This window comes from Asparagus officinalis, chromosome 8, assembly GCF_001876935.1.
Source record: "Asparagus officinalis chromosome 8, Aspof.V1, whole genome shotgun sequence".
In the NCBI taxonomy this organism is placed as follows: Eukaryota; Viridiplantae; Streptophyta; class Magnoliopsida; order Asparagales; family Asparagaceae; genus Asparagus; species Asparagus officinalis.
Genome location: NC_033801.1, coordinates 115324318 through 115340289, shown reverse-complemented (window position 1 = coordinate 115340289; position 15972 = coordinate 115324318). Strand labels below are relative to the sequence as shown.

At 34.8% G+C, this 15972-nt stretch overlaps 1 protein-coding gene across 1 annotated transcript; it reads right to left on the bottom strand.

Moving 5' to 3' along the window:
* LOC109819619 (obg-like ATPase 1) lies at window positions 104–12861 on the bottom strand. Its single transcript, XM_020385395.1, has 12 exons — window positions 12646–12861; window positions 12368–12535; window positions 11416–11539; window positions 10382–10473; window positions 10028–10126; window positions 8102–8215; window positions 7782–7846; window positions 6768–6884; window positions 1634–1709; window positions 1158–1250; window positions 691–741; window positions 104–584 (listed from the first exon to the last, which is right to left on the bottom strand). The coding sequence occupies exons 1-12, from the start codon at window positions 12730–12732 to the stop codon at window positions 486–488; spliced, it is 1185 nt and encodes a 394-aa protein (XP_020240984.1). The 5' UTR covers window positions 12733–12861; the 3' UTR covers window positions 104–485.

The following is a 15972-nucleotide window of genomic DNA, read 5'->3' as shown; positions in this document are numbered from 1 at the left end:
CGTTACCGAATTAAAGAATGTAATGGTGCAAAGCATACTTCTTCATAAATCAAAGAATGAATGACATGAGGAGATAAATCATATGTTGCTTCAAAAGTTGGAATAAACCTCAAAAGACTCTTCCCATTGCTGTTATGAGGTTTAATAAAGCAGCAAGTGAGCTTTATGCAACCTCGCAAATATTATGTATCAAGCGGTAAGACCAACTACTACAGTTACAATTAAGCTGGAGGTCGGTTTTCTCAAAACGGCAGCGTAATTGCACATCATCCTGATTAAGTAAATTGGAAATTCATACCAGTAACCACAAAAGGAGTTCCAAGCGTAAAGCAAAATGCAAAGATAAAAATTCTGCCGAGTCGTACATATCGCCATTATAAAGAGCTTGTAAGCTTACAATTTGCTACTAGCAATAAAAATATTGCCCCGTCAGCTGCGCCCCATTTTTTTTTAAAAAGCAACTCTTAATGTGACAGCGACAGGAATTACTTTTTTCCACCCCCGGAGACATTAAATTTGAAGAAAATAATGTCGGCATCCTGAACTACGTAAGTTTTCCCCTCCTGCCTGTACTTTCCAGCAGCCTGAGGTCATAAAGACAAAAGTCAGTTGATGATTTTTCCGTTAAGAATCAATAAGCATGACAAAAATGAAACTATAAGAAAGAGCAGTCAGGTTCCATAGATATACCTTAACAGCTGATTCACTGCCCAGCTCTTTTAAATCCTCAAACTTCATAACCTGTACTCCATCATGTTAGTCGCCAGAAGATAACTTAATCATGATGTTAGTGCAAGTGTAATACCCATCTCCAAGTATTCCAAAATGACAGCAGCAACAGAGATTTTATTTGCGTGTATTCAGAAAGAAACGCATTTAAGCATACAAACTATTTCATTCTTCAACTAGAACCATGAGTCGCTGATCAGGAAAAATGAAATGGATATACATTGCTTGCTATATCCATGCACCCTCTCACATTAAAGTTAGCAGAATAAATGGATAAAAATTCAACATGCCATATTGCCATGATAGTATGTTCTAAGGTCATTTAAGATTTCATTTTAAAAGTAGTGCTCTATGACATTTTGACCAACAAAAATGATGATTGCACTCTAATAAACCTATCTCTTATCAGAATAAAAGAACAGACATACCTCTGCACATATAAAGCCTCTTTCAAAATCAGTATGGATGGCACCTGCAGCTTGAGGAGCCTTTGTGTGCCTCCTGATCTGCCAACATTTCACCTGTGATGACCATTACCACATCAGGAACAGCTAATGTACAACACATAAAATTGCAAAATAATGGAAGGATTAGGGTAGTTAGATTGAGAGGACATGACAACAATAAGAGCACCCCCAAGACAAAATAAGGTAAGATACCCCCCAAACAATGATTATGAGCAAAGTAATAATAGAGAGAAAGAGAGAGAGTAAACGGGGACCACTTGGCTGGTGTGTTGCTAAAGTAGCACGAATCCAGACACCAAAAACCTAGATCATTGACCTATCCAGATCATAACCAAAAGCGTAAACGTGCGCCATGTCAGCAACACACCATCCAACTACATGGAGAGACACACAAGAAGCCCTGTTTACTCTTTAGCGGCGACAGTGAAAAACTGTACCTCATCTGGGCCAGCAGTGAAGAAGTATATGAGATTGATTGCAGAAAAACCAGTCTTTATGATCTTTGGGATGGCACTGTATCAAGATAATTCAATCATTTAGAGAGATGAAAAAGCTTGTTATGATGTGTTTATAACACGATATTAATGTGGTGTCAAGAAGAAAACATAGATGTCCAAAGGTATATGCAACCAACGGAACGCTAAATGTCCAAAGGTAGATGTGACCATCATTACAAAAACCACGTATTTAAAGTGATAGCACTTATGCAACCAACAGCATGTTAAAAGTTCATAGACAGATGTGACCATCATTACCAAAGCCACTTGTTTAAAGTGCTTGCATATATCCAACCAACAGAACGTTATCTGTTCATTGATAGGTCAGCACTAATCATGTGTTATCTATGATGCAGAGTCTGTCCTCAAGCACTTCTTTTGATCATCTAAGACCACCAAGAAAGTTTGTTGCAACTGGTTAAACTTATATATATCAGCAAATGAGAACAAGGGACCAGCATGCATCAAATCAGGAACTGTGCAGCCAGTTAAATAAAGAATATAACCATGTTTCTTTTTACGGAAAAATGTGTTCAGCCCCCAAAAGCAGAAACTTCATGTGACCAACCCCCTTGTATTTTCCCCCATGTGGATAAGCCCCAAAAAGTAATGTTAAATGTGTCAAGGCCCCAACACGTTAGCAGTATACAAAATAGAGATTGTATTTAAAAAAAAAACCCAAATTGCCTTTCTCCTTCTTCCCGAGACATAGCCCAAAAGCATAGAAAGTCACGTCATCCTTCTCTCTCTCCCTCTCTCTCTCCTCTCTCTCCCTCTCTCTAAAATAAAAGGGGCCCTCGCCCTCCTCGCCGTCATCACCTTTGCCCAGGCCCCCGGCGCCGCCCCCCAAGTCCCTCCGGGCCCACGACTGATAAAATGTTAGCTCTGGTATGTGGTGAAAACAAAACCAGAAAAAGGCAACAAGGGATGTGCTGGAGGTAGAGCTAACGCCGGAGCTCCGCTAGCCTCTTCTCTTCGTTCTTTCCAGCTCTGCCGCCGTCGAAACCCTTCCCCTGTCTCCGCTTGTCCTCTTCCACAACGATTTCCGCTAAGAAACGTCAGGATGCTAGCGTCAGTAGATTGGAGCTTGATATCTACGATTTCATGGAGAAATCTGAGAACCCGAGTGCGTTTTTGACGAGGGAGGAGCTGATTTCAGGCGGGAGGCTGGGTTTGGCCGAGGAGATTCTGAAAGAAGGGGACTAGCTCTCGTACGGATGGACGAAACCATGAGAAGAGAAGGAAGCCGTCGAGATCTCTGAGCAGTGGTCGAATGATGGTTTCTTGGAGGAGGATTCTTCGTCTTCCTCTTCTGGTGATCTGATATGAGTGAGTTCTTGAAAATTTTGTGTTTTTGAGATTTCTGGTTTTCTTGTTTCTTGAACTCTTCCTTTGGTTGTTATTGTAAAGTAGGGAATGTGAGGTTGAAGTACAAGGTGAAGGACGTGGAGGGGTATGATTGGGGAGTTGTTTGGACGAAGTGGAAGAAGATGAGGGAGAGGAGATCCATTTTGTTCTATGTTATTAGCCATTGTATTTACTAGTGTTTAGGGGTTGAACCCCTTCAAGAATCTGTATAATGCTTGGTTAATTGCACATAAACCTCATGTGTTATAGGGGGCCTTGTCATTTGTTGTCCCTGAGCCATGCATTTCCTAGAGAACAAGCTGTTTGAACTAGTTCATGTTAGTTCTAAATCAATTCTTACGTATTTTGTATTTTGTATAAGATTACTTCTCCACAAAATATAATGAAAGCGAATGTTGTGTTCTTACGTGGCATAAGCTGGTCCGCCATAATAAAGATACCTACTAAATGTTTGTTTTAAATTCTCTACATGACCAGCTTTTAGTCATAGAGATGGTATAAAATAGAACCAACTTAGTATAAAATAGAACTAACGTGGTGTAATTTAGAACTAACGTGATATAAAATAGAACTAACGTGGTATAAATTAGAACTAACGTGTTATAAAATAGAATTAACGTGGTATAAATTAGAATTAACGTGGTATAAATTAGAACTAACGTGGTTAAAATTAGAGCTAACTTGGTATAAAATAGAACTAACTTAGTATAAATTAGAACTAATATGATTTAAATTAGAACTAACTTGTTATAAAATAGAACTAACTTGATATAAATTAGAACTAACTTGGTATAAATTAGAACTAACATGGTATAAAATAGAACTAACTTGGTATAAATTAGAACAAACTTGGTTAAAATTTTAGAACTAACTTGTTATAAAATAGAACTAACTTGGTATAAATGAGATATAACATGGTATAAATTAGGTTTATAACGTGGTTTAAATTAGAACTAACATAAATTAGATATAACGTGGTATAAATTAGATATAACGTGTAATAAAATAGAACTAACAAGCCATCACACGCTACAGAATAGAACTAACACTGTACAGATTAGAACTAACACTCTACAGAATAGAACTGACACTGTGCAGATTAGAACTAACACTCTACAGAATAGAACTAACACTGTGCAGATTAGAACTAACACTCTACAGAATAGAACTAACACTCTACAGAATAAAACTAACACTGTGCAGATTAGAACTAACACTCTACAGAATAGAACTAACGTTGTATAAAATAGAACTAAAATAATATAAATTAGAACTAACTTGTTATAAATTAAAACTAACTAGGTATAAATTAGAACTAATGTGGTATAAATTAGAACTAGCGTGGTATAAAATAAAACTAACTTGGTATAAATTAGAACTAACGTGTTATAAAAAAGAATTAACGTGGTATAAATTAGAATTAACGTGGTATAAATTAGAACTAATGTGATTAAAATTAGAGCTAACTTGGTATAAAATAGAACTAACTTGGTATAAATTAGAACTAATATGGTTTAAATTAGAACTAACTTGTTATAAAATAGATCTAACTTGATATAAATTAGAACTAACTTGGTATAAATTAGAACTAACGTGGTATAAAATAGAACTAACTTGGTATAAAATAGAACTAACGTGGTATAAATTAGAACCAACTTTGTATAAATTAGAACTAACATGGTATAAAATAGATAAATTAGAACTAATTTGTTATAAATTAGAACTAACGTGGTATAAATTAGAACTAACGTGGTATAAAATAGAACTAACGTGGTATTTCAGTGACAAGGGGAAAAAAGAGAAATATTATGGATGATGTTGGCAGCTTCTTACAACAGAAGGCAAAATTCGTAAGCCAGCTTGATTTCAACTAGCAAAACTATGGCAAACATTAAAGAGCATATTTCAACCAGTAAAAGAAACTTTGCTTCCCAGAGGGGACTGAAATAAACTTATAATTCTTTTCAACATAATATATTAGCACTCAGAATGATTCATTGATGACTTAGCTTTCATTTCAAAGCTCGTGAAAGGAACCAAAACCAACAAACATAGAACTAATAAATCTGCATATATCAAATTTGAAATCTGCTCGTGATGTAAATGCATTGATGACATTTAGTTCTAATACACTGGAGTTGGAGCAGGTGGTCTCTGCAGACCATCATGATCGGAGCGGCGGCGATCGCGGGCTAGGCGGGTGGCGAGCTCCAGCTGCAAGCTCGGGTGGAGGAGAGGAGGAGAGGGAAACGCTGAACTTAAGGCGGAGAGTGGCAGCGACGAACTCCGGCGTAGTCGAGGGTGAGGCGGGGAGCAGCGGCGAGCTATGGCGAGGAGGGCGGGCGGAGGAGAGGAGGGGAGGCAGCGGCGAACTCGAGGGGAGGCTTGGGGCCCTGGGCGGAGGCGACGACGGCGAGGAGGGCAAGGGCTAGGGTGACAGACTTCAGAAAGTCCTTGGTTTTAGAGAGAGAGAGAGATGAGAGAGAGAGAGAGAGATGAGAGAGAGGCATGGTTCTTGAATAGGAAGGGGCGTAGTAAACGAGTACAGTCTCATCAAAGGGGTAAGTTCGTAACTTCTCATGGGCTTTTTTTTAAAAGTGATACTTTAGAGCCTCGTCACAAATACTGTAGGTATTTGGGGCTTATCCACATGGGGGAAAATACAAGGGGGCTGATCACATGAAGTTTTTGCTTTTGGGGCCTTGACACATTTTTCCCTTCTTTTTAATGCAAATATTCAATATGGTAGCTTTAATATATGTATCTAGGATTAAAAAGTTCATTTCATCTTTATCATTAATCATCGAAAAGAGCAATGCAACAGTACATATTGAAAAGAAAATTTCCCGATCAACAACAAGGATTCTAGTCCAAGGCTACAATATTTCTTAAAACGATGGAACAAGAATGGTGAATGTGAGTGAAATCTCACTGACTGAAAGGCTTTGTCTGTGATATGCAAAGTTATTCAAGTTAAATAACTACAAAGGAATAATTTATAAAAGTTGAATGATAATGACAAACACATCAAGATGGAATTATCGCGTACATGAAGCTGTTGAAGGGCAAGAAAGAACTGCTGGTTGCACCAGGGTCAAAAGGCTAGAAAAGAAAAAAGACCTTACATAACTCAGATACTGGGGGCGTTGCGCCTAGGTAAGACTTATTGATAAATAACGACTCATGATAGACTACATGTAGTTGAAGGAAGCCATGGTCATTTTATATCATTTATACTTTATCAACTTTGATCAGTGATAGAAAGATGAATGATGATGCAAAACACCAAAACATAGAAATAGTTCGATAGTGTATCAATGAAAAACTACAGATATCTATGTCGATCATCTAAGTGCAAAAGAGCAAAATCGGCACCCAGTTTGCAACATATTGCTGTCTGTGATACATAGAAAAAACAACAGTAACAGCAAGCAGCCACAAAGTAGAAACAAGGATCTTTAGTGCTCTCGATTGATAGGCGAATTAGAAGTGCATGACTTTAGAATTGCAGTTAAATATGCATGAATAAATCCATCTCATCCTACAATGCTTCACACCGCTGGCTGACTTATTTAAGAAATGTTGTTTCTGTATCATGTGCTCTTTTTCCTCACAAAATATTAGCACATGAAATATTCCTTGAAGAACATAGGGTCCAAATCAAAGAATAAGAGTCATATAATGACATTAATGTATAAGTACTCACCTCTGTAGATTTTTTTCCTTGCAATATTTAGCAGCCTCGTCCTCTGGCATATCTACAAGGGTTTTTTCCAAGACGCAGCTAAAAGGTATAATAGGCTCACCACCATGCTCCTGCACCCTGAACAATTAGGGGAAAATATTACCCAACATATTTATGATTTTCATTCTTGGAATTTGAATCATCTCAGAATGCCCCACATACAAGCGCGGCGTTTACAAGCATTAATGAGCGGATGAAATGACATAATCCCACTCATCACCCCTTGCAGCATTCTGATATGAATTTTACTCCCATTGTTGCAAGGAACAGATTTGAGTGTAATGCTAAAGCAAAGCATAACTGAGTCTAAGGTTCTGAATATTATATCACATATATAGTTCTTGGATGTAATTGGTGTGAAAGGGCCTTCTGGTAAGCTGGGCCTCATAGCGCATCTTAAATTCTGAATCTGCAAGAAATTTTAGCATTTATTTTTGCAACAACTATGTGGGCATATGATATCAGATTTAAAGCACATCAACACCCTGAATCTTATATCTAAAGTTGAAGCAAAATTGGTTGCAATACAACCAAAAGATAAAATATGCTGAAAGTAGACATGGATATTTACACAGGCCTGTGTTAATCTAGTGGTGTAAGAAATGAGTTTAGGCTAAATACTATAGTCCTTAACATGTAAATTGTACTAATTAAGTGCTTTATATGATTGTAGGTGAAAATACAATTTGACAGTTTGCATTTTCCACAAGGAGTATCATTGATTCTAGGAAGATGTTAATTACAAATGGTATTAACTTAACAAGCAGCTCATCAACAGCTTGTTTTCAACTTAATCTCAATTCAGCCAACCATGAACTTGAGATCTTTGCTGATGCTACGAGTTATTGACAACAGGAGCTCAAAGAATTTCATCCAGGATCAATCACAGTTGAATAGTGGATCATGTACCCTTAAAGACATAGCTAGCTACAATAGAAAGTAGATTTAGCAAAGAACAAAGCAAGTGAAGCATACCATGCATGAATCTTGGGAAGAAACTTGTTCTTCTTCCTCTGGTAGTCTCTCTCATTCATGTTCACCTGCATGTAGAAAGGAGAGATAAGCACATGAAAGAAACAGTAGGCTTGTAACAAAGACAAGCACACAAAGAAACAGTAAACATCTAAGCAAGATAAGCACATGAAAGAAACAACAGGCCACTAAGACAAAGAGGTAACAACTACAACATGAGCATAACATTGCATATGCACCAACTTAAGTAACTAAAGAAAAGTATGTGTATGAAATGCGGGGGTGGGGGGTTGGGGGGGGGAACAGTTTACTGAATTCATTACCAAGTAGACAACAGGTTTGGCTGTAAGCAATTGAAAGGTGTTTAGTATCTCAACATCAGCAGCTTTCCAATCTCCTAAACGAACATCTTTCCCACCCTCTATCCATGCTTTCACCTGTAGCATGAGAGAAATCAAACCAAAAATTACTTGAGAAGCCAGATTCAAGCAGTAATTGTACTTGAAAAATGTAGAATAACTGAACAGAAAAATTGAGGAGATGGATAGCTACTGCAATCCACTGAGGAATAGGAGTACGCAGGCCTCAGAAACATAAAAATTATAAGAAAGAGGTGTCTAATCGGATTTCCTCATTTTCAGCAACTAAGAGGAAGTTGAAACATCTATATCAAATGGAGAACAAAATAATTCGCATATGCATGTAACCAGCCCGTAGGTCAAGTACAAGAAACTTCGTTTCAGTTATTTCACAATTTTGGGTTCGACCTCACATATGGATTTGGAAAGTTATATATAGAGAAGGAAAAAAGCATGCATGTATGAAATTTTTAATTCTTCCAGTACACATGGCAGTATGTGCCACTGAGACACAGCAAATCATTTTTGCATTGCACCAGATTGTGCGTTGAATGTATACAGTGCTAGTTTTAACGCATTTCTCTCAGTATATTCAGGTTGAAAAGAAATTTATGAAGTAACTAAAATTAACATATTATCAATTTGCTGAAGGGCATTGTTCGCCCCAGATAAAACAGATCAAACCTTATGCATATGAAAGTCATGAATTTTTATAGACTACAATATGAAAAATATAATGGCAAGGAACTTGTACATAACAATGCCTAAACTAAGCATGGTTCTGGTTTTAGTAGATACTCGAAGCCCCAAGTTTATATAATAATCATATCGCTTATTAGCCCTACAGATCTAGTTAAGTAAAAGATATGAAAACTCAAACATGGACTTTGAAGCAAGAGTACTTAGTTTTCGGATATATGATACTGTTTTCCCAACCGCTGCAGTCTAGGCATGAATTCAATTACCTGTACTAGACCCTACCCATTACTTCTTTTTCTTTTTTGTTTAGTGTCATATCCCCTACTGCAGAGGCAACAGTAATTGGCAGGAAGTGCACTTTGCTTACTCCCAACTACTTACGCATAATATTGCATATTGATGATCATCACTGTTGTGCTATAAGATGAGTTAAGTAAATTGCATCTAAAACCTGGACACAACTAATTGAATCATACATCATTAAAAAGTATATAGTTTTTCTTTTTTTTAAATACCATATTCCCTTCTCTATATGTTTTGATATATTTCTTAGCTGAACAAGTCATTTCAGTAAAATTCAGGATTAGTTCTGGTGAAAACTGAACAGAAATTCCTGAGAGGTTTCAATTTCTTGCATGCAACTGTGGAACCCTCATTAATGCCTACACCTTTGTGTACAACAAATATATGTAAGTTTCACATGGTCAGTTCATAGATATAGAAAACGACTTAGAATGACTATTAAAATTGTTAGTATAGAAAGATAACCTCCATTTACTCAAAATACACTTATTTACAGATTCTTGCTCTATAGTGGTGTAAAGGATCCGGAAAGCACCATACCACAAGCCTAACAGACTCACTTATAACCCCTCTCTACTGCAAAATTTAATTGACAAGCTTTCCTGAGGATTCTACCAGAGTTGTTATATAGGTAAAAACCAAGTATCTTTCAAGCTTTTAAGGCTGGAAATCTCATAAATGATGAAAAGGTCCTAATGGGAACATGCCTGGTGACTTGAAACCTCACAAATTTGAGCAGCAACTACCTATCAAGTTGTTTCATCTAGTGGACATCTGAATTTCCATAACTATGCAGTAATAGTGAAATAAGGTAGATAAAAACAGAAACGTTGGATACAAGTTCACAATATTGTGAAAGGAAATCTATAAACATTAAGAAGAACTGACCCTCTGACAGCATTCATGTTCTACTTTAAGTTGCTTGTCATTACTTCTTTTCATGCTTTTTTCAAGATCTTCCAGCTTCCTTTCCATAAATTCCACATCCTACAGCAACAAAAAAAAACAGGTATGTGGTTTAAGTTCAGATACCAAGAGGGACAAAGCATTCAATATGGAAAGGGCAATTCCAATCAGATCATAGAGATAACATACATAAATATGTCACATGCAATATAGATATCACATGTAATGAGTTTACCAGTATATAGAATAGGCAGTATTACATTTTTTAAGACATATCTGAACATGCATGCTTTCAAAAGCACACATACTACACTTGCAGTTTTAGAATAGCAATACCTTAAGCCGAAGTTCCGCAGTTATCGTCTCTAAATCCCTAACAGGATCGACAACATCATCAACGTGAATGATATCTGGATCCTCAAATGCTCCTGTCAACACATGTTAAATATTTACTTGAGATCCACTTAATACTAGGCCTATAAGTGAAGATAAAAGTAAAACTTATGATACAGCAGCTCAGCTACAAGATGTCGTGTCTATTTATACAAAGACACAAAAGACTGGAGTATCATCTTCTCTTGAGAATCATTTCTTTATTAAGGTGAGTGATTGTTGCATGTTGTCCGCAAATGCTTTAAGTCAAAAGTCCACATGGAACAGAAGATTTTTTAGTTCTATCATGTGTTGTGTGTGTGTGAGCATGCACGGGCTCATAAAAGAGTATACAGCAAATGTCCCATACTTGAAATGTATACCTCCAAATGCTGTGCAATAAGCATGCAGACCCAAGTGTGTGAATATATATTATAAGCAAACTGAAGTAACATGCATATTTATTTCATAAATTGCATGACCATGAGGCAAGCTTCACGATATAGACTTTTGCGCTAAGAAAAACAATTCAGACCTTCCTACAACTCAATATACTTAACATGTTGCATTTGACTATGATGTGATGCTCTTATCAAGATATAACTACGACCATGATATATGAAAAGTTGAAAAGCATCTGCACAGGCGGATGGATGGAAATCAAAGAGGCACAAAGCATAGAACTTAAAGGGTCAATAATCAAATCTTGTTTCAGCCATCTAGTGAGCTAATATCAACATAAGTATATATATAAAGAGACATAGTCTGGACTTTCATTTTATTGAACATGGCCAAGCATTGATATATAAATCCCTAAAAAAGTACAGTAGTGGCACCTTGTGCTTTCTTAAGCTATAGCATTATAATCGAACCAATAATATACTAAAATTCATGATAAACTTGTCAATAAAAATTTAGTTGAAAAAAGTATCATCCATGACAATTTCTATTCACCAGGGAACCACAATAGTAAAAAAGACGAAACAGAAGACACCTACTTAATACATGAAAAATGCCATCAACAGCACGAATGTGAGAGAGAAAGTTGTTCCCCAAACCCTGGCCTTGATGAGCCCCTCTCACAAGCCCAGCTATGTCATGTATTTCCAGAAAAGCTGACACCTGCAAAGAACCCCCTTTGATATGCATCTCATGTGTTCTATTTAAGAAAAAGTGAAGGGAAAACAGAAAATGTATAGAATCCTTAGAGAACAGGCACGGTTAATAGGTCACAATCCAATAATTTAACTTAGCAATTATTTAACTTACAAAGTTTGGATAATAATAACTACAGCAAAGCCCTTACCCAAAAATTTTATGTGGCCAGCTACATGAATCCAATTCTTCCATTTAATTATATTATGTGTTATCTCCTCCGATAACTTAACTATTACCACATATTTCTTAAGGGTGTGTTTGGATTTTAATGGGGTTAAGGGAAGTTAAGGAAAACTAGGTGAGAGAATGGAAGGGAATGGAATGGAGTTCTCTTCCCCTTGGTTACACCCCAATTTGGGGTAACAAATTTTATACTATTAGGGGGTAAACCAAGGGGAACTAGGGTGAATAACTTCACCTCCTAAATGTTCCTAAACAAGGTGAATGGTTCCCCTAACTTCCCTTCACCCTTATTCCCCTCAATCCAAATTGTTTCCAACCAAGTCCTCTTTACCCCCATTAACAGTAATATTATTGCTTCTCCTAATTGCTGCATTTAGCGACCTCCATTGCACATGACCAAACCCATCTCAATTGATGCTCTCTCATATTCTCCTCGACAGGAGCCTATGAGTGAACTAAATTCCTTTTTAGTGTATATCCACAAGACCAACATAACATTCTCATTTCCGCTACATTATAAACGTCAAAATTAACAATCTTTATTAATTCTTACTGGGTTCTGACGATTAACAAGTAAGCGACCGAAATAATAGCAGTAGAGGTGCGAACCTCGCTCTTAGGCTTGTAGAGCTGACAAAGCCAATCAAATCTCTCGTCGGGGACATTAATTCGGGCCTCGTTAGGCTCGATGGTACAGAACGGGAAGTTCTCCGCAGGGATCGATAGCTTCGTCAGTGTATTGAAGAGTGTGGACTTGCCAACATTTGGTAATCCAACCTAAATTAAACAACCATCAATTTACAAATAAACAAACATCATCAGCATCGATTAGCTATCGTATCTTTATGAATCATTTTCAATTTTTCTGGGGGAAATCGGGAGCTTACGATTCCGATCTTGAGGTGAGAGGAGAAACGTCCGAGGATTGGCCTCTCGGGTGCGGCTTCCTTCGATTTAGCGGCCTTGGGAGGCATCGAGAAGATCTAGGGTTTGAGAGGGAAAACCCTAGGCAGCGATTTAATATTTCTAGGGTTTTCGAATGGATAGCAGAAGCTTATATCTCGCTCGGATTCTCACTCTGCTAGTATCTTGCGGCCGCTGGTCACCCGCGACACGCGTGGGATTTAAGCAGACGACGGGACGGGCGCGTGTTATGCACGTGCAGTGATTTATTTTTTAGTTTTTTTTTTTAAGTTTGCAGTTTTTGTTCCCACCAAATTGATTGAAGTATTTATTTTTATAATTTTTTTATATAAAATGTAAGTTTATTTTACAATTCTAACTACAAAGTTACAAACTAAACAATGTATTTACAAATCTCGTTACGCTATCTACGCCCGCATCCCCATTTACATCCAATCAAATATCCCCTACAAAAAGAAAAAAATTAGTAGAAATCATTGATATATTGGATAATACCATTTGACTTTTTTTACAAACTTCTATCTAGATCTTGACTATGTATTGATGATATGGCAAGACAAATTTGTCATTTCACGTTTTTTTGCCAATATAGTAATGAGTTGCACTATAAAGTTGGGCTTCCACTTATTTTTTGCTAACATGGCAAGGTCAAGGCACCACCACATCAATAAGATTTGACGAAGTTTATAAAAAGGTCGTAGGACGATGAGGTAAAGTTTAAGAACCTTCACTGATAAATTTCAAACAATTAATGTGAGAATTACGAGACTTTGACATGTTATTTTGATGAAATGGAATCCAAAGCTAGAACCAAGAAACTATACTATACTACTATAAAAAGGATTGGTATGTTAAAACTTTTAATTTCTTTTTTGTCATCACAAATTTTCATAAATTCTAACTATATTATTATCTCTTATTAATCTGTCATTAAATAAATATAACCTCTTATTAATTATGCACCTCCTCACCTTCCTAGATAATTATAATTATCAATAATGTTATAACTATTAATTGTTTAAAAATAATAATATAAAATAATTTATAAAATACGTATACACAACTACTAGTAGTTGCCAATTAAATTAATATAATAATTATTTATGGATTATAATAAAATAATTAAAAATAATAGTATAAACATAATACTATATTACTAAATACTAATAAGAAATTTACTATAATTTAATGATCATTAAAATAAATATAATATTATATCTAATTAATCTTTCATTATATAAATATAACCTCTTATTAATTATGCACCTCCTCACCTTCCTAAATAATTATAATCATTAATACTATTATAACTATTAATTATTTAAAAATAAAATAAAATAACTTATAAAATAAGTATACACAACTATTAGTAGTAGCCAATTAAATTATTATAATAATTATTTATGAATTATAATAAACTAATTAAAAATAATAGTATAAACATAATAATATATTACTAAATACTATTAAAAATTATACTATAATTTTATGAGAAATAAAATAAAGATAAAATTATCTCTAATTAATCTTTTATTAAATAAATATAATCTATTATTAATTATGCACCTCTTCACCTTCCTAAATAATTATAATTACCAATAATATTATCACTATTAAGTATTAAAAAATAATAAATAAAATAATTTATAAAATAAGTATACACAGCTATTTGTAGTTGCTAAATTATTATAATAATTATTTATGAATTATAATAGCATAATTAAAAATAATAGTATAAATAGAAAATATATTACTAAATACTATTAAGAATTATACTATAATTCAATGAGCAATAAACTAAATAGAATAAATTTTGAATCACATAAATAGTGTACTTATTTTAGTAATATCACATAAATTATGAATTACACTATTTATTTAGTACTATATTATTAAATAAATTAAATAAATAATTTAATATAATTTTTAGATTATTTTCTCAAAGACTATATTTGTTAATGATTAAAAACTAACCTTTTTTAAAATTAAATTATTAATTGTTAATTACAGTATGATAAAAATTTATAAAATATTTATAGTACTAAATTATTTAAGAGCATAATTTAAATATTAAATTAGATAAATATTTTATAGTATATAAATAGTATAATTATTTTAATAGTATTACTTAAATTAAGAGTCATAATATTAAATAAGATAAATTACAGTAAATCCCCATGAACTTTCAGCATTTTGCAATAAATAGACCGTATGAAATTTTAAAATCACACTAAACCCCAAATAACTTTTGTAGAATGCACCCAATCTATTAGATAAATTACACCAAAATGCTAATAACTTTCAAAATTCCTTTTTATGTCATTTTTTTATTCTAATTTAAAGGTTTTTTTTGCAAAATTTAGAATGTTACTGAAATTACCCTAGAGGGGGGTGAATAGGGTAATGTGCTAATCTAATCTGATTTAATGCCAACTAAAACTTGTTAACAAATATAGAATGTTATTCAATAAGATGTGCAATGATATATAATTAAACTAAGGGCAATGTAAACAAGAGACAATGGCGGTATAATAAGCAATGAACGCAAAAATAAATGTACGCCAAATAATCAACACAAACACACAAAGATGATCACGGGGTTCGGACCTTCCAACCTATGTCTTCTCTCCCCACTCTCGGGGAGAATCCACTATCACAATGAGTTTTCGACGTTCACCAAAAATGTTTACACCTCACAATTCGGTTTTCTACGCTCACTGACAAATGTTTACAACTCACACTTGTAACTACACAATACCACCTCAAGTGTTGGCCTCTCACGTGTCACCTTCCTCGTGTGTTCAGAATTACCACCTTTCTCTAGGCTTTACCACGACCCCACTCCTCTTGGAACTGACCACATCTCTCACCTTATACTCCTCTTAGTGTACTTGTGTAATACAATATGATTTCACAATTAAAGCACAAATACAAATTATTTGTTCTCTACAATGGATGAGAACTCAATGTAGCTCACTCTTAATGATACACTCCCCACAACCCAAATATACTCAATGTGATAATACTAAAAGCTCAAAGGGTGTGTGTGTAATCAATGAGAAAATATAAGATGCAAACTCAAAAAGTAATCTAGCTTAAGAAATTATGATCAAACAAATATAAATAAAGCTGGAGATGAGTTTAGCATAAACTTCTCTAAAAATCAAGAGAGAGATGAGATGAAAGCCCAAACATAAAATGATGATCTCTTCTTCCTCTTGTGAAAACTTATTCACAAACAAACTTGAAACAACTTGAAAACTCTTAAACAAACTTACTCAAAACTTGAT

What these genes read in the sequence shown, in the direction of transcription:
- LOC109819619 (XM_020385395.1), bottom strand. Translation starts at nt 12,732, where the DNA reads ATGCCTCCCAAGGCCGCTAAATCGAAGGAAGCCGCACCCGAGAGGCCA. An exon ending in CTCACCTCAAGATCGGAATC is followed by an intron (nt 12,536 to 12,645) that starts GTAAGCTCCCGA and finishes TGTTTAATTTAG; the next exon opens with GTTGGATTACCAAATGTTGG. An exon ending in AAGGAAAAAAATCTACAGAG is followed by an intron (nt 1,710 to 6,767) that starts GTGAGTACTTAT and finishes ATCTTGATACAG; the next exon opens with TGCCATCCCAAAGATCATAA.